General features: G+C 37.3%; 2 protein-coding genes across 6 annotated transcripts; one reads left to right on the forward strand and one right to left on the reverse strand.

Annotated features, from left to right (window-relative positions):
• Window positions 1–41: 41 nt before the first annotated feature.
• mrpl14 (mitochondrial ribosomal protein L14) lies at window positions 42–913 on the reverse strand. The gene is made up of 3 exons (XM_087802795.1): window positions 870–913; window positions 581–682; window positions 42–442 (listed from the first exon to the last, which is right to left on the reverse strand). Exons 2-3 carry the CDS (start codon window positions 658–660, stop codon window positions 76–78), a joined length of 447 nt encoding a protein of 148 aa, XP_087658921.1. The 5' UTR covers window positions 661–682; window positions 870–913; the 3' UTR covers window positions 42–75.
• A 2,070-nt stretch (window positions 914–2,983) lies between these two features.
• On the forward strand, window positions 2,984–18,607 carry LOC148069363 (mechanosensitive cation channel TMEM63B-like). 5 transcript variants are annotated; one of them, XM_087802352.1, is made up of 25 exons: window positions 2,984–3,145; window positions 7,773–7,989; window positions 8,070–8,149; window positions 9,506–9,547; window positions 10,250–10,331; window positions 10,457–10,494; window positions 10,580–10,722; window positions 10,815–10,866; window positions 11,786–11,894; window positions 11,959–12,029; window positions 12,438–12,518; window positions 12,603–12,726; window positions 13,430–13,563; window positions 13,629–13,766; window positions 13,853–14,006; window positions 14,127–14,233; window positions 14,315–14,401; window positions 14,651–14,716; window positions 14,786–14,948; window positions 15,027–15,132; window positions 16,145–16,312; window positions 16,371–16,486; window positions 16,543–16,614; window positions 16,715–16,853; window positions 17,815–18,607. In XM_087802352.1, the coding sequence occupies exons 2-25, from the start codon at window positions 7,792–7,794 to the stop codon at window positions 17,865–17,867; spliced, it is 2,523 nt and encodes an 840-aa protein (XP_087658478.1). In that variant the 5' UTR covers window positions 2,984–3,145; window positions 7,773–7,791; the 3' UTR covers window positions 17,868–18,607. The 5 variants fall into 5 exon arrangements, with proteins under 5 accessions (XP_087658478.1, XP_087658480.1, XP_087658477.1 ...); XM_087802354.1 differs by lacking the exon at window positions 2,984–3,145 and adding an exon at window positions 4,884–5,102 and having other exon boundaries at window positions 17,070–18,607; XM_087802351.1 differs by lacking the exon at window positions 2,984–3,145 and adding an exon at window positions 4,884–5,102.
• The last annotated feature ends 979 nt before the right edge of the window (window positions 18,608–19,586 follow it).

Consider the following 19,586-nt stretch of genomic DNA (forward strand, 5'->3'; position numbering starts at 1 on the left):
CACTGCCTCCATGAACAAAAAAGGTTTACGGATAAATGAAACTATTTGTTGAAAATATTTAATATATACACATGTTTACACAAAGGTAGTAGCAATTGCCAACACTTTAGAAAATTCACCCTCTCTCTTTCTCAACTGACTCGGTAATGGCACTCTGATTCTGGTGCCGGTCGGGTTCCCGTTTTCTTCAATCAGAACAACGTTGTTCGAGTCGAAGCGGGCGGTCATGCATTGTCCGGGCATTTTGTGACCGACTATTAACGCGGCCTTTTTCTGTCCTCTGATGGCCAGCAGGACCTTGTCCCCAACCTTTCCCACTCCGTTCTTGGTGTAGACGTGGATCACTCTTGGAGGTCTGTGGTAAGGTGTGGTACCAAGTGCGCTGTTGTCCACCACACGGACCCTGGCCATCCTCTGAATGGCAGAGACCACTGAGGAAACACTTGACACAAAAATAACCAATGTTAGAGTCAATATGTCTGTTGATGTGAATCAAAATAAGTGTAAAGCTGTAAGATAACGCTCCAGTAATGTGGTATTTTAGAATGAGTTCAACATTTTCTATTTTTAAATCGTTTACCTGAAGGTCCTAGAGTGATTCAAAGCTTGAGATTCCGTGATGATTCCGGGTAAAGCTTTTGAAAAAAGCCGCAAAGCCATGACTTTCCACTGCAAGGGTTCGCTAAAGAGAGTAGAACAACATTAGCAGTTAGCATGAAACATGCTACGACCAGTAGCTGCTTTAACGTCGACCACATCGTAACAATATCAAGACTAAACGTTAGCTCAATGTTATATTTATTTTTCAATGCTATACTTGGTGAAGAAAACCCCCGATTTAAGAACGAATTTATGCTATATTTACTCACCCTTCTGTCACGCTTTTCGTCCAATGTCAAATTGCGTCATCAACATGCGACAGCAACCAAAGCCGCCAGAGTACAAAAACAAACAAAAATATTTTTTGGTTTAAATTGGTTTGGAGCAGACGCATAACATAAATGCCTTACATTTGGGCTGAAAATATATATTAATAAATACTATAAATAAATAATACAATGAAAATACATTTTAAAATAAACGTAAGTCTTAATTCGATTGTATATGATTAAAACAAATATATTAACTTTTGGAAATTCATTAAAAAAATAAAAATAAACTGCATACTTCATATATTTTACAATTTCAAATAACATACATCCAAAATGCAAAATGTGTGATCATTGTTTAATATATCAATAATTTTAAAAATATGTTATAGCTCAATGCTACGACTAAAAATATAAAACCAATACCCATGATTGGAAAAAGAGGAGATAATGGTCTACAAACAGATCTACAACAAGTTGTATGAGGAGTTGAAATAGTAATAAAGATAGTAATCGGATACATTTCTAAATGGTTAGTAGCGCCACACTTTGCTGAGGGATACTAAAAACTATATTCACAATACTGCAATGTAGCAGTAGCTTTATCTTTCCATTGAGTGGCAGTAAGTAAGTAAGTAAGTAATATTTGTAGAGTGCTTTTTTAGACCAGGGTCACAAATCGCTTAAACAATCAAAACAATACTTAATGAAATATATGTTTAAAAGGTCAAGAAAACACAGAGACAAACCCAGGAGTCTCAGAGAATCAAGGAAAAGCCTTCATGAATAAAAGTGTCTCAAGATGTTTCTTGAAGGAGTCAGTAGATCATCAAACACAGAGGGAGAGAAAGATCATTCCAAAGCTTAGGAGCTGAACCGTGTGCGAGGAACCATAAGTAGATTCTGATCCACAGACCTAAGAACCCGAAGTTGATCCTGAAAGAAACTGGAAGCCAGTGAAGATATTTAAGGATCGGGAAAATGTGAGTTCTTCTACCAGAGCGAGTCAGAATTCTGCAGAGTTTTGTATTAACTGCAGGCGAGACAACTCCTTCTTGTTTAGACATAGAAACAAACTGTTGCAATAGTCCAGGCGAGAAAACACAAACGCATGGATTACAAGCTCCAGATCATGTTCCGACAACATTTTCCTAAGTTTAGATATTTTTCTCAGTTGAAGGAACAGTTTCTGGTCAGTTTTGAACTAGAGACATGTCTTTGTCAAATACAACACCAAGATTTCTAAGGCTCAGTTTGACAAACAGCCCTAAGTCACCCAAGTATTGACTCAACCCTGGAGCTTTATCATCAGGAGCAGTAGTATGACAAGAGGGACTTTACTTAAAGGCGTAAAGAGTCTGTACATTATTTTCATTATCAGTCAACTGCAGACGCTTCTGCTTTACATGATGCTGTTTTGGCCCCGGCAGTCTGGGAGATAACGTTGCAACAGAGGTTTGACTTGCTGAGCTTCTATTTTTAAAAAACCAACAGCCATGTTAACAGAAGGAAACTAACATTAACTGACATTCAAACATGTTGATTCTAAACTATTTTTACTAGTTTATTATGAGTTTAGGGCAGTTGTGAATAAGTGGTCCTTAAAATAGAGAATTAAAGCTCGAATTGCTCTGTGGCTTCTCTTTATACAGAAGTATAGTGGTTCTATTTTGAATCTCTCCCAGATGACAAAGCTTCCTCATCCTGTCTTTCTTTGCAGGACATTCTGTCCTTGTTTTTTGTCCTATCAGCTACTAAGCAAAGTTCATTACCAACGTCAGATGATCAGCTGTTTGTTTGGAAGTTAAAAAAAATAATACCAAAAGTAAATTACGAATTATTGACTTTTGGTATTTTCCAAACAAACACATGAAATACAGTATGTGGCAGAATGTTTTTTTTGCTTATTTATGCTACACGACGAGTTAACCTGATATTAAGGTTGATGGATATTTATATTTTGTACGTTTTAATCGAATAATTGTACCAAAAAAAAAAAAAAAAGAAATTCTCTGACGTTCATACCAGTGACGTACGTCTCCGACAGGCCACGCCCCCACGCTGGGCTGGTTAGGTTCAGAGTTGTCTAACCGGCTGTCACACCGACGCCACATCCAAGTTAGTATTCCTAGTAAAGCTTTATTCCGATCAACTAGTCCCACATGCTAACAGTCCTGCAGACAGTTATAGTCTCTGGTTAGTCGTCGAGCCACGTTTAGGAACTTTTAACTTTATGTATCATCGAGGATAGATCACTCGGTGTGTGGAAAAACAAGGTAAGTGTTACTAATGTTTTTTTTTTGTTTTTTTTAAATCAAGATCAGCAAATGATCTTTATCTACTTTATTGAATATTTCAATCCAGCGTCATGGACCCTGACACTACCCTCCCTTCGTTGAGTCGACGTCTCGACATGTTTGTTTTTATTACTTGTCATTGAGACATAATCTTATTATTCATTTTGAAACTCTAATGGGTCAAGACGAGGTTTATATATTTAACTATAGTTTGCTTTTTTCAGTCCAGCATTGCAATCTAACCTCCCTATAATGGGAGAAAAGGGAAAACGAATTCGAGTTTAATACAGTATTTTTGTTGCATAAATTGGCAGTATTATAACGGCAAATAAAGTGTATTTCTCTTGAGTCTTCTTATTGGTTTGGTAAAACCACGTGTTGGAGTTGAGAAATGTGACCCCAAATTAAAAGTGCTCCTCTATTGATGAATTAATCAGAAGGGAAACAGTTCCTTTCAAATGTCAGCAATGAAGCAGATAGATGCTTTTTTTCTTCTGTCACTTTTTTGTCCACTGTCACTTCCACTAACATGTGGTAATAGTGGCATCACTTCTGGACAGAGCACTCTATTTATGGAAATGTTCCAATAATTTCTTCTATAAATTAGCTTTAAAATAAACATTTTACTGTGATAATTAAATAAAATTTAACATTGAAAACTTCCACTATATTTAGATAGATAGATGTATAGAACTTTGGTGAAATAGTTTTTCCAAATCGCAATACAGACGATAATTAAAAAAAATAAAATAAATAAGAACAAGAACAAAGTTACTAAAAAAAGGTCTAAGATAAAGAACAGTTACTATAAGTTCCCCCCAAAAGGATTTAACATAACCTACTAACAAAGTAATTTATTGTGTTTAATAGATGCAGTTGACGACATATTGAATGGCAACACAATTCCTTGAATCCTTACATTCAGCTGTAATTGGGAATATTATATAGTATTTGCAAAAAGTGTTGTCTGCGACCTTTAGTTTCCTCCAGCAGGGGTGAATATTAATTTCTTCTTCTTTTGTCTGAATAATACTAATAATAAAAATAAAACTTCATGTTTATATAAAGTACTGTAAATTAACAAACAACCCAAACCCGTAAAGAACCCAGCATGTTCTTATTTTTTACCATCAGTTTGATTCTCATCTATTTATTTTTTTTAATTAATTAATTTTATTTTTATTCATGCAGGCTATTCCTTGATTTTTCTGAGACTCCTCTGTTTGTCTCGGTGTTATCTTTACCTTTAAGCATATATTTTATTGAGTATTGTTTTGATTGTTTAAGGGCTTTTTGACCCTGGTCCGGAAAAGTGCTCTATAAATATAAATAGCTTACTTACTTACTTCCTATTGAGTCCAACACTATAGCTTGCCTCCTAATTTATCCCGAGCAAAGCACTAGATTACAATATTAATTTTTAGAATTCATGGAAACAAAATATTGGCGAAAATATTTACAATGTCCAATTAATTTATTTTTAAAAATCCTTTCAAATTATATATTCCCTGTACAATATCTGTGCTCTGTCAAATGACATTAAAACAATAGTTAATTGTTAATTATTAATTGAAGAAATATATAATTGAAATCAGCCGCTATAACGAGGAGTTACCAATAAGAGATGTGTTGCATTATCACTCCTGTACGGCAGGCGGCGTTATGAGTCCAAAGTTGCCATTTGACAGCCCATTAAATAAAGAGAAGAAGAAAAACATTGGCTTTGATTAAAAGTTTTTAAAGGCGGTGATTTATAATCCGGACAGAAACTCACTTCATTAGTTCAAACAAACCACGTTAAGTTCGCGACTTTACCAACCGAGACCAGAACCAACAGGTGTCCTGGATGTGGACTCGTTTGTCGACTAACGAGCGAGAAAGAGTTATGTTTGCTGTCGGCAGCTACAAGCTTAACCGCTAAGTATCCAACAACACGGTAAGCTTCGATGACTTGACTCGACCGAGTAAATAACGTTTTTTATTACCAAACAATACTTTAAAACTTCCACTCGGTTTGCTCTTGTGTTACATTAAGTTGTTTTAATTACTGCGAATTCACCTGAAGCGAGTAAATGTACGAATGTAGCGACAGCAACATTGAAGCTAATACAGTTGTAATCATTAATGGAGATACTAGTTTATAATGCGTTGTTGACTCTCATAGAATCATATCTGCTGGAACTGTTTCAATGCAAATATTTGTTTTATATTATAATATGTGCGCGAAACTACAGTACACGTCTAAAGAACATGAAGCCTTTGTGTGAACACGCAATTTTAACCGTTTTAGATGCACCCAAAAATCTTCAGTGTTTGATTTTTAAATGTAAGAAGATGGCTGATGTCGAATAGGTTTTTTATGTTTATATGTAAGTATAACATCAGAGAATTGAATGGTTTAATTTAACAGTTGAAACATAAAAAAAATCGAATGTCTTTATTGAAAGGTTTTATTTGGTTTTTGGTTGAAAAATTGATTAAAAAAAAACTATTTTCTTAATTCATTTCTGTACTCAGAAAAGGTTCATATTCTGACTCCAAATATTTCAGAAAAAGTTTTTCTAAATTCAATGTTTTTAATTCATAGCTTTTTAAATTCAATATAAAAATTCCACACAACATATACAATAATTGAAGTAAAAATGCTACACATTAAAAAAAAAGATTTTCGAAAGATTATGTGTAAAAACAATAATACTATAAAATCCCCATTAAAATATTCTAATTCAGTTTAGAAAATGGATTCAAAACAACAATTAAAAAAAAAAAATCTTAGTTTAAACAATGAAAATGATGTCAATTTGCGCTTTTATGGACAAAGACAGTAGTGTAAATAGTATTTGTTTTTTATGTATATGTCGAGTAGAGTTTGGCAATATGTCATAAATATAAATCCCAATTTATTTTCTCATCATTCGAAATCAATTATTCTTGATTTGTTGTTTTTTGTGGGTTTTTTTTTTTTTTAAACAAAATGCCAGTTTAAGGTAGTTGTCAATCAGTTTAAATCTGCTCTGTCACCTCTAATTACAGAAATATATACCTTTCCAAAAATAACTACAAGTATGTGTAATGTATCATTTTGTTTAGAGAAAGGAAATCTATTGATGGTCATTTCTTTTTATATTTTAAGATTGTATTGACAGTAAAATAAACAAAGCAATAATATAAGAACAATTTCCGCTCAACAAAAGTATAAAATATAACGATAGTTAATTATAATAAATATAATGGTATAATTAGTTAATATGCCATTTTATGGTAATGTATTTTTTTTATTTATTCCATGTGTATTGCCACCACAACATATTGTTGTATTGTGTTTACAACACTGGCAATAAAAGTTTTCTTATTCTGATAATGAAACTGCACTCAAGAAATGTTTAGAAATATAACAGTCTTTAAACAGTGTGATCGCCGATAATCGATAAGTGTGATCGACTAGAAATTTCCCACAATAATGAACTGAGAAGGATCATAAACTCAGCCACTTGAGACCTCATAGGAAGACAAAGACCTTGAAATGATTATCATTTCGGGTGTGATGAAAATTATATGAAATGGAATTATTAAATAACAAGACTGACCACAAGGTACTCAAACCTTTTGAAAAAATGTCTAGATATACTTTTGTGCTTAAGGTCCTTTCTGGTGAATGATAATCAGTGTGAACAGTGGTGTTGGGTTCAGAATGCACAGCAGTGCTCCTCGAGGCACAGGGGGGGGTGTTGTGTCCTCCTTGGGCTGAGCTTGGTCCATTTGAACCCTGTGCTCTCTATCAGCTTATTGTTCGACTCGAGCTGCATCCCTTTGCAGTGATGTCACAGCATTCCAGGGACCGGATAAATGACTTAGTGTTGGGGCAGATGAGCAGTGTTGTTGTGTGTGATTATAATTGTAGGTCAAAGGGCAAAACTATAGCAGTTTAGCTGCGCAAATACAAACCTATCCTTTAAGCATCCTGTGAAGTATTGAGCCGAAAATTAAGTTATTGGGACTCTAAGTGACATGTAATGAACCTTATAATTACCTTTTTATTTTTGTTACTTTTAGCTTGAATACGTCATTAAGATACTGCAGTATTTTTGTCATCTTTAATTGTAGGATTGATTGACTTATCTTATGTTTGGCCCTGGGTGATCAAATTAAATGAATGCCTGAGATATACACTTTGAACATGGTCTACGTTAAACTGATAAAATTAAGCATTTTGTTTGTAATTTAAATATGATTAAGTAAACCACCAAAATTGATGTGACCTTTGTCCCAATAAGAAACATTGAATATCTTTATCAGCGGAAACGTGCCTGTTTGTGGCAAACGGGGAACAGAAAGTGATGCTTCAAAAAAAGCCGGTTTCAGATGTTGTCCATGTGATCCAGTCTAACATGTGACTCATGACAAGGCACAACTTGCACACTTTCAGAAGTAAGCTGTGTATTTGCTTTGTCTGTCAGTCAGTCTTCAGTACAGTCATGTGGTAAATAACAGGTTCATTCGCTACCGTCTTGTTTGTAATTTGTTTTTTACCAGAATTGTTTTTAATCTGGCTGTGTATGCATTTCCCCTTCTAACCCTAATTTACACTGTTGTTTCTCTCCATAAGGTGGAAGATGTGGTGATTAATGCAGCCCCAACTATCCGTGTTTATAATGGCCTTGCTCGCGGCACAAGCAAGTGCCAAGCCCGACAGCCAGTCCGAACAGATGCTGAATCAGTCAAGGGAATACTGCTACTCCGGTCGGATCCGAAGTACCGTGCTGCAGGGTTTGCCGTTCGGAGGCGTACCTACCGTCCTCGCTCTAGACTTTGTGTTCTTTTTGGTGAGTTCTGTATAACTGGCACAGCGTGACTTGTTTGTGTGCGTCCTAACATGCTCGGTTTGTGCTGTTTGTACTTTCAGCTGCTGTTAGGCCTGTTTTCCTTCCTCCGAAAAAAAGCTTGGGATTATGGAAGACTGGCTTTAGTGACAGACACTGAACGGTAAATAAAGAACTTGGTTCTCTGATTAATGGAAGTACGTAGAAGATAAAATACAGTAGTCCTCAATTTGTAGATCATTATTTGAAACTTTGGCTCTTGAACGTTGCATCCATTTTTGTCATACGACTTTGTTTTCGTTTTCGTTTCTGAGGTGTTTCGTTTTGTACATCATTACAAAACTAATCTGTGTGATATCCTTTGCATACCAAACAGTCTCCTACACCACAAAAGGGATTGCATTGCTAGGCACTCAAACATGTTTATTGACAGTGTACAATGATCACAAGACTTTAATAAATACTATTGTTATATAGAACAATATATTTTTTTAAATATTTTATTGAACGTACATTGTAATTTAAGTCTACTTTAAAGCTTTATGTTTTGGTTAATAAATATAGTTTAGTGAAGAATGTTAAACTGATCAAATTGTGTTTAAGAACAATGTAAATATTATAGCTTGCACTTTGATGTGAGCAGTTTCAAATATTGACAAAAAAATCATCTGACTGTTATATGAATGTGTATAGTATTTAAAAAAAATAAATTCCAGTCCATTGGAGGCATTCAAGATTCAATTTATCAGTCTAAAATACATAGAATACCTAATACCTAAAATACCTTGATTTAATTCCAAGACACTTTAATCAAGGAGGGCATGAAGAGGATTGACTTGATGAGGGAGGACACGTAGGTTGAGAGGTTAAAGTGAGGACTTGTCTGACAGACAGTTGTTGTTTTTTCTTTGTATTGCAAAATATTCAATGTTTGTAGCAAGATGAAATCTAACATTTACATTATGTAAAGTGTTACTCTTTGATTGTTATAGTACATAAGGTAAAACATCAATATGCACTATGGTTTGAAAGAGCATCTGGATTATTTTCACCAAGTCAGCTGAAGTGTAGGAGATGACCGATTTTAAAATGGTACGCCGGATTAAAGTTTAAAAAAAAAAGGATTGCCCATAGGTTTATTTTCCACCCCTAACTGCACACCAACACAAAGTTTAATGAAGACCTGTTGATTGTTGTGAGCGCCGATGTCTTTCACTCTAAACCCTGGAAGCACCATGACACTGCTCCATCACCCACTTCCCCCCCAGTGTTGCAGCTCAACTGTTTTTGCAGCTGTATGTGAAGAGAAAGGAGGATGCAACAGAGTGGAGCGATGGAATGGATCTGGAAACATGAGTGGAAGAATATATTCCTTAAGCAGTTTTAAATAGAACATCCTAAGCTTTAAAATATTTCCCTATTTTTGTTAACCTGATGGTATGGATCCAATGGGCATCTGTCAAAGTGCCACTCCATCTTCACTGAAATGATTGGATTTGAATGTTTCTGCTTTTAACAGAAGAGTGGATCAACGATACAGTCGCCTGGACGATCGGGAATAGTATGTTCCACCTAAAATCTCCCGCCGCCACTTTTTCAAATAACCTCACTAACAATCTCGGCCCGGGGGGAATCTTCTAGGTGTTCACAAGCTACTCTCGGCTTGTCAGTCTTGCTTGCACTAACGGTGTGGGGGGGGTGTTTATGGCCTTTCTCAGCTTTCTAATCTGTGTGCTCTAATCTCTGCATGAACCTCCTTACGTAGGAGACGGGAGGCTTACATGGAAAGGTAACGCCGTCTAGATCTGTCGTAGTTTAGTAGACCCGGCATGCATTTCCCCCACTGCACAGTACACATGAGTCTGGAAGAATGTGGGAGCGGAGCTTGCCGATTGCAGCTGTAGGCTCCTCATTCCATGAGCAGAACATTCCAGATGACGTCATTCCTTCATGCCATAACCCTCACTGCTTGCTGGAATTCCACCAAAAGCTTGTGTTCTGGAACTATTTTGTAATGTATAACAAATTGGCCGACAGTAACATGACATGTATGTCCATGTGATCAAAGTAATTATGAGGAAGAACACGGCTATACTGGGGGAACTACCAGTTGTATCCGCCTCCTTTTCATCCTTTTTTTTCAATAGAGCACGCTCCCTTTATCAAATCACATTTGTTGATTTTGTTTCTGTCTATTCTTCACTCACCTAATGAGCATGCATAGATATATATAACTTGTATTAAAATGTCTTTGTACTGACAGCGCCTCTCCGTCGGAAACGCCTGAACGCTATGAACGACTGACTTCTCTGTGCAGCTCAGTAGACATTGATCCAAGAGACACTGTGAGTACACTTCTGTTTTATACATGCTTTAAAATGTTATAGTCAAGAGGAAATATGAAAAATCTGTATTAGATACTTAAAACCCCTAAATGTAACGCACATCTCTGATCAATCTTCTGTCTCAGGGGGTTTGCTCATGGTTGACGGCTGTTTTTCGCATCAAGTAAGGCCAACTTTCTCACCTCGTTTATTCATTTATGTTTTTGTATTGTATTGTTTTTGTATTGAAACATGTTTTCTCTTGATAGGGATGAGGAATTGAGGGAAAAGTGTGGGGATGATGCTGTGCATTATCAGTCCTTCCAGCGGCACATTGCAGGAGTTATTGGCATCGTAGGCATTCTTTCTGTGGGCATTGTGCTACCGATCAACTTTTCCGGAGATCTACTGGGTAAGTAGAGTAGAATTTTAGATTCTTTGCTGTGTATTTTAACTTTCCACTTGATTGTATTGTATTTAATTTGGTCTTGTGTTTTACTACAGAGGATAATGCCTTCAGCTTTGGAAGGGCAACTATCGCAAATCTGAGTTCAGAGTGAGTATTGATGAGTAAAGTCAACTGTCTCTTAATTAGGCAATTTGACACCTGGGCCAACTTGTACTCGTTACTTTGATATTCTAACCATGATTTATTAGGTGGTTGACACAACCTCCAGAACGCCAAAATATAGGACTAGTTGGTCTCATTAGATGGTCTTGTGATATTCATGCTCCAAACAAGATAAGTTATTTTAAGATTAGTGCAATTTCATTGATCAGTCATAGATGACAGCTGACTAAACTTGAATAGCTTCTAGGCAAAGTACAATGGTATCCTTTTTATACATGTCTCAAATCCAAATCAAATTAAAATGAAAACTTGTTAATCTTTTCCTTTTCATTAACATTATTTCTTTGTTTGGTTAAATACATCTTCTTTTGTAAGTTTGGGACCAAAACGGAGTAAACAACATGTGTGTGTAAAATTAAATGTCCAGGTGTTTAGCTTGTAGATAAAACTATGAGTATCTTTGGAATACCAAAGTCTTGAGGTACAGATAAAGTAAGTAAGTAATTTGTATTTATTGAGCACTTTTCTAGACCAGGGTCACAAAGCACTTAATCGATAAATAAAAATACCCCAAAAAAGAAATACCGGTACTTGAAAGGCCAAGACGACACCGATATCTGACCATGAATAGCTCTGAAGGTAAGAACCATAATTTTAAAGTTGATCCTGAAAGAATCCTAAGTGATTTAAGGATTAGAGAAATGTGAGTTATTCTACTAGAGCAGGTCAGAATTCTTGCTGCAGAGTTCTGTATCAACTGCAGGCGAGGCAGCTCTTTCTTGTTAAGACATGAAAACAAACTGTTGCAGTGGTTCAGACGAAAAGACACAAATGCATGGATTACAAGCTCTAAAGTTAGATGTTTGTGTCATTAACACGTGCGTTTGTTTTTTCTTCAATACAGCAACCCACTTCTATGGCTGCACACCATATTTGCATTTGTTTATCTCTTATTGACGGTGTACAGCATGAGAAGACACACATCCAAGATGCGCTACAAGGAGGATGACCTGGTGAGGGACAGCAAAATAGTTCATTATTTATGACCTACTTACCTCTGTCTTTATGTCTTCACAGGTGAAACGCACTTTATTTGTTACTGGAGTCTCCAAAATGGCTTCCGAGTCAGACATCAAGGAACATTTCGAGTAAGCACTTTTTTTTCACTGTGCAAGCTTCAACTTGATGCATCATTATAATCTGTGTGTATGGCAACTGTCCGGCCCACGTATTCGACTGGCATGAGCAACATGGCTTTTCCTGTTAAGCCAGGCACTGCTCGTATACAACAATAGAAGTACTATATGTCAAAGTGTCCGTAATAGGAGATGGATGAGCAGCAACATGCAGGTCATGTGTGGTTGGTTTATATTGAGGGGTGTCGGCTTAAAGCCTCTGGCAGTTGACATGTATTGTTTAACTTTACACCTTTTGAAATTAAAAATTGAGCTAACTACAGTATTTGAAGTTAAAGATGTTATGTTTTAAATAAAGATGAAATACCAATGGGTTAATCGACTGACAACTTGCTGATCCTTGATATTTTCCGTTTCCAGGCAAGCGTATGAAAACTGCACTGTTGTGGAGGCTCGTATTTGTTACGACGTGGCCAAATTAATGGATTTGGATGCCGAAAGGTAACGGGTTAAATATTTGATGCCTGTCCGGTGGTCTGGTTCTAGCCTTCATTCAGTGTGACACAGCTGATGTTTTGTATGCAGGAAGAAGGCAGAGCGCAGCAAGAAATTCTTCCTCAATTTGCAGGCGAAGGAGCACATCACCCCCATGATAAACCCGAAACCATGCGGACACCTCTGCTGTTGCATCATCAAGGGCTGTGAGCAGGTCAGACCCGCCTCTCTCTGACCTTAATGGTCCCACATACATACATTTTCAGCCTTATTCTATTAAATGATTTATTTTACTGGTAGTCAACAGACAAACAAATGACTGCACATTTAAAGGATTAAAGCATTAAAATAAACCAATCTATCTATAAAATCTATGTTTATTAAATAAAAATAAAATAAATATCACAAGTTTAAAAAAAACAATCAGCCGAATTGTAAAGAAACGTAATTTATTTATGCAGAAACCACCATTTAAAATTAATATGGAGTTTTGAGAATCCAGCATAATTAATCCAGCAAGAAACAAACGCATCTTTCATTAATTTCACTTGCCTTCATGGGTTTTTTGTTGTATGAATTTCAAATGAACAACCATCTAATAGTCCATGTTTGGGGTCTTGCATGTAAACCCCTTTCTTGTTATTGCTGCCACCAGCGATACTTTTGTCATTTTTATTTTTTTCTTCACTCTTTTTTTGTGGTATCAGGGGAAAAAATGCATCAAATGTCAAAAGTACAGAATGTCCTACATAGCTTTGTGTATTGCTTACCATAATGTTTTACAAACTGATAGTCCAGAAAACATGTCTTTTTCATTTTTTAAATTTCTAAGATGGTAATTCATATAACGTTGACTTTACATGGCATTATGAGTGAAAGTAAAAAAGCGACAACTTGGATCCTCTTTTGCTTCACAGGAAGATGCAGTAAATTACTACACAAAGCTGGAGTCCAAGCTCCGGGACGATTACAAGAAAGAGCGGGAAAAGGTTAATGGGAAACCCTTGGGCATGGCTTTTGTCACTTTTGAAGACGAGTCCATCACTGCAATGTAAGTGCAAAAGACACTTTATCGTGTTCACATCACACATTCATGTTTGTTCTGATTCGATTTAGAATCTTGAAAGACTTCAACGCCTGCAAGTGCCATGGCTGGCACTGCCATCAAGAACCCAAAAACTCTCAATATAGCGCTGAGCTTTTGACATCCAACTGGACGGTCAACTACGCCCCAGACCCGCAGAACGTCCATTGGTGAGCTGACGGGTGGACAGCTGTGTCCATAACTGTGGGTGATCGCCCCGTGTTGGTCTCAGCACTTCATAACCTTTGTTCCACAGGAACCATCTGTCAGTGGGAGGATTGAACTGGTGGTTGCGCTGCTTGGTCATCAACATCGTCCTCTTCATCCTCCTCTTCTTCCTCACGACACCTGCCATTATCATCTCCACAATGGACAAGTTTAATGTCACCAAACCAGTCGACTACTTGAATGTATGTTCGATCTAGTCTGTTTTAGTTTGAACGTAGAGAACAACCAAACAAACGCTGTTAAGTTTTTTTTTTGTTGGTTTTAGTTCCGCTCAGCTTTTAACTTTTATCTCTCTGCTGCAGAATCCAGTCATTACTCAGTTTTTCCCAACACTCCTCCTGTGGGCCTTTTCTGCTTTACTTCCTACAATTGTTTACTACTCTGCTTTCTTCGAGTCCCACTGGACCAGGTACAATAAACAAGTGCATGATATAACTAAGTATATTCAACTAAACTTCTGACATTTTATCACTTTTTATCGCTTCCTCAGGTCTGGAGAAAACAGAACCACAATGCACAAATGCTACACTTTTCTTATTTTCATGGTCCTGTTGCTGCCATCTCTTGGACTCAGCAGGTATTGCAAAATTTCTTTAAGTTCATTAACGTTTTTGTTTACATTATTTTTTATATATCATTGGCGTTAAGATCTGAATAACAAGGATTTTAATACATAATTTCACTTTGTTTTATAACTTTAAAAGAGGTGAACGTTTAAATTAGTATTTTCAACCACAGAACTTTTTCCATGGATGCAAATGTAATCTTGTGTTTAATTAATTGTGTAAGTGTTTTTATTTTCACACATATTATTTTGTCCTTCCAGTTTGGACGTTTTCTTCCGTTGGCTGTTTGACAGAAAGTTCCTGGCGGACGCTACAGTCAGATTTGAGTAGGCAAAGCACAAACCAGTCTTTACACTTCGGAACCGCTCATTTACGCATGTGAATTATTTTTGTAGGTGTGTCTTCCTTCCTGACAACGGAGCCTTTTTTGTAAACTATGTCATCGCGTCTGCATTCATCGGTACCGCCAATGACTTGATGAGACTTCCTGGTCTGCTTCTATACATGATCCGGCTTTGCCTGGCTCGATCTGCGGCGGAGAGAAGGAACGTAAAAAGGGTGAGTTAGTTCTTAGTCTGCTGTAGAACATTATTTTATTTATACCTTATATTTACTTTTTCTAAAACTGTTGTGCAGCACCAAGCTTACGAGTTTCAGTTTGGAGCAAGCTACGCCTGGATGATGTGCGTCTTCACAGTGGTCATGACCTACAGCATTACTTGCCCGATCATCGTACCTTTCGGTAAGCCCTGCTGATTTAACTTTTTGGTTTGATTGTTCTGTTGTTGTCATTTTGTGAGTTAATAATAACGATCCATAACATTTGAAATAACTATGTCATCTTAAATATTCTGAAATGAAGGCATGTTAAGTGAGATCATACAAATGATTTATACAAGACAGAACACTGTCTGGAAAAGACAAAGTTGACAAAATATAATAAAAGTATTAAAATTATAATCATCTAATAAGGTAAAAATGTCATAGGAATCGGGCGGACAGTGGTCCCTCGTTATATGGGGGGGGATCAAGTTATGAACAGCCCTCGGAAAAAAAAAAAGTGACCGTTTCATTTTTCTCTTTGCAACTACAAACAACTAAACAATTTCCCGAAAGAGGCCTCCTGAGGGATCAATAAAGTTTTACCTTACCTTACATGTCGAGGCCTCATAATCCCTCCTGGCCCTCTTTCAAAATCCATTTCACGCACATTTTCTACGTTCTCAAAAATGTATATACGCTCTCAAAAATCCTACAATATTTTAACAACATGAAATTCTTAATGATTACTCAATAATGTTACAGCTCCTCCGATTGTCCCGACCTTCATTTTTATGCAGCTAAGATTTATTTTTTTTCAGTTTAGTTTGGGTTTTTACGTAGAAAGTTAACGTGTCATGAGCAACAAACTCTGATTGTCTGACTCGTATTAAACGGTTTTGGTTTCCGGGTTAAAGGGGGAAAGAGAGTTGTTGCAGTTTAGCATTGCGAGACAAAACATGGTGTCGGCTGTTGTCCAGCACCTTCTTGTAGCTTTCTCATTCGGGAATGCTACTAAATATTTAAATATTTAATACTGCGTGCAAAAAAACCCCAACATTTTAGAGATCGCAGAACGCTATATGGTCAGGGAACACCGTATTTTTATTTACTTTAGGGTCACCTGCCCTGAGAGGACGAGTAGCTCAAACTTTTAGTTCAAAGTTATTCTAAGTGTTGGTACATGGTTGAATTTGAATCCTGTTCTTTTTCAGGTCTTATGTACATCCTCCTGAAACACCTGGTCGATAGATACAACTTGTACTACGCCTACCTGCCCACTAAACTAGACAAGAAGATCCACCACGCGGCTGTGGATCAAGTCGTCGCCGCCCCCATCCTCTGCCTCTTCTGGTTCCTGTTCTTTTCCACCGTCCGGACTGGTAAGACCGTTTATGGCATCAGTCGTGATGTATATGTAATCGTCACGTCTCTCCCCAGGGTTCACGGCTCCGACCTCGATGTTCACGTTTGTCGTTTTGGTCATCACGATCATCATTAGCCTGTCTCACGTGTGCTTTGGACACTTAAAGTATCTCAGCGCACACAACTACAAGGTAACATCTGTAAATGAAGTTGGGGTTTCCAAGCTGATGCAAGTGTCGTCGTCTAGATTGACACACCAGAACCGGAGACTTTGGAAGACGAAGACACGGTCTGCGATGCTGCCGGCACCAAGGCTGCAGTGAGTGTTCCGATACATTTTTCTGAAAATCATTTAGGCTACCAAAGCAGCAGCTATCACCAAACTGTAATATCTTTTTTTAATTTGTCTCCTGCACCAGATGTACATTGCCGAGGTGCTACAAGATCCAAACTCTGAGGAGGCTGATTCAGGCAGTGGCAAGGAAGACGGCCAGGGTTCCTCGCAGGACGAGGATATAATCAATGTGGAAAATGATTTGATAGAGGACTTCCAATCTGGTGAGGACAGCCTCATAATCGATAATGAAGTGTGGCGTTGATGCTACATTTGATAGACGAGAATAGAGAAACCTTAGACTAGCAGTGCACTGAATGTGTAAGAGTAAGAACGGACAGTTCTTCAAAGTATCTCAACCTCCATTGAGGGATATAGACTTTTTCAATGAATTTTGAATTCTTAGGACTCATTTCTGTTCTTTGTGTATATATGTGCAGGGAATTGCTAGCAATGACAGCAACAGTGTAGTGTAGCCCGGTCCCTCCCCTAAAGTCTCAGCACATGTACGCCAGAAGAGAGTGCAAGTGAAGGTAGGAAGGCGTGTCTTTGTCCAAACGGCGCCATAAAAGTTTGAGGTACAGCAAAGCGCATTGATTTAGAGCTTGTTGGGTTGGTTCTGTACTTTGTCAGTTTTCCTTAGTCGGTCAATTTCCTGTATAAATGTCTGCAGGCACATACAAACGCTAAAACCAAAAACTTATTTTGCAGATCTACAATGATTTCTAAACCTTTTTTTGGCCCTTTTGTAATGTCGACTGATTAACATTCCCTTCATTTCTAAATGGGATCTTTCGTAAAGCAGAATGTTGACATGTGCATTACAATATACGGTGTTGAAATTTAACTGGAACTTAAAATGAGCTGTTGTTGGGGCTGCCGCCACATATGCTCCCCCTGGTGGTGAAACGGTGCTACCACAGCTCTAGAGTCTTCTGCGTCCCACACTGCTTTGTCCTATCATGGTGATGAAGCTGTATTTGTTGTATCCTTTTGTACATATTTCTTTGTTCATGTTTACGTCAGTTGTATGCACTCTGTCTCCGGCTGACTACTGGAGGTGACTCACCTCTCCGGCTGCCTCCACTGTTGTGTTTACACTCGGCTCTTACCAAGTCAAACACTTGTCGTTACTTTAGTGTTCTCTTCAAACCCTGCCCCTCTTTGTCGTCATATATCAAACAGGTGTAAACAAGACTTCTGCCACTGTGGTGAGAAAAAGCTTCACTTATAGCTAACTTTAACACGCAAGGTTCTCGTTTACTCACTTGTGACACAAAAGTAATCAACTCAACTCCGTTTGCAGCACATTTGGAAAAATAATCCAAACTCCACCACGAAAAAAGGTGACCAGAGAGAACAAAATCATCATCTACCGCAGCTTCAGCTTTATTCTCACTAACACGGAATTAATAGAGCCTTTATAAACTAGTCTTTAGTTGATCGTACTAACACTGCCAAACCCCCCGCGTCAGCTAGTCATGATTGCTTCTTTTGTCTTGAATCAGAATGTGGAACTAAAAATATTTCCTCTTCAGTTGCACATCCAGGTTTGACACACGGTCTTAATAAAGATGTGCACTAATCCATGTCAACTTGTATGACTGGCAGAAGGGCAACGGTCTCATGCTTTCATTCTGCTAGAACATGAGGAGACTTGTTGTTGCTGCTCTTCCAGCCACGAAAGGGTGATTTTTTTGTTTTTGTGTATATGTTTCTTTTGTTCACAAATTGTATCAGACACTATTCAGCTCTGCTAACCATGTAGTTTTACAACTGGATGTACGGACACCACTGATCACTCACTTGGACGAAAACACTGGAAAGGTTGTCTTGTTTGCTTGTTTTAAATGTTGCTCTTTCATTTTATGCTGTTGTCTCGTGAGTAGTACAAGTCCATTCTGTACATGTCTCTGTGGATTTTTGTTGATGTCTCTCAAAATCAAACAACACATTTTTTTTAAAGTTAATAATACTGTATCGACTGATTTGCCTTTTTTTTCCCCCAAAAAACATTTTGACTCTCACAGCATCACCACTAGTCTCCCAGTGTTCATGATCCTATAACGTTAAAAGACCTTCTTATAACATTACGAAATGAAGTGCTAATTGGATATTAGTTGTGTAAGAAAACCTTCTTCATTTTATATGTATTTTTTCAATTTTCTGTCCCTCTGAATTATTTGAAACAAAACTGCTTTTTTCTTTTCTAATAAGACACATCAGTTATATTGTTTCTTTTGTGATACAAAAAATACAATAGAAAATGCATTTAAATGTGTATATTATATATAATATTTGGAATAAAGATAATTATACAGCAATATGAAATAGAAAAGGAGGAAAATGTAGGAGTAAAGGGTTCTAGTTGCTAAACGAATTCATTTGTGAATTATATCAGTTTAGTAACGATTAAGTGAGTAACAATTACTCCTGCCAAAGTAACCTCTAAGCGAATCAAAACAGGCCATTGCGCATGCGTTAGCGTATCGCGCAGATCTATCAAATCGTGTAAGTTCTTCCTGCTCTTTCGGGTCGTGTCAGTAAGTACCATTTCTGCCCGCCCTGTCATTTTGGTCCGTGCGCTTCCTACGTCACATCCTGCATAAGCAATCGTATTTTCCCAAGCCTTTTTTTTTTGAGACTCTCCGAAACCGATTTGAGGGAAATATGAAGCATATATTTAAAACTTTTCTATCAAAAATTATTATCAGAGGTTATATCTCCTTTGTCACTTCCTGGTCTGACCGCTTCCTGATTGGCTGACATGTGCGGATCATTGTTTTTTTATTTATCGACTAATACACTACGGCTGAACCGTAGTCCACGTTTTCTGTCAACTACGATACAATCATTTAGTAAAAACTGTCACAAATGCGTGAACGATTTAATTAATGTGCAGGTGTAACTGTACACACATTTGTAATTTAGAAGAAATGTGCACATATCTCGAAACT

The sequence above is a fragment of the Callionymus lyra genome, chromosome 11 (genome assembly GCF_982586985.1).
Source record: "Callionymus lyra chromosome 11, fCalLyr1.hap1.1, whole genome shotgun sequence".
In the NCBI taxonomy this organism is placed as follows: Eukaryota; Metazoa; Chordata; class Actinopteri; order Syngnathiformes; family Callionymidae; genus Callionymus; species Callionymus lyra.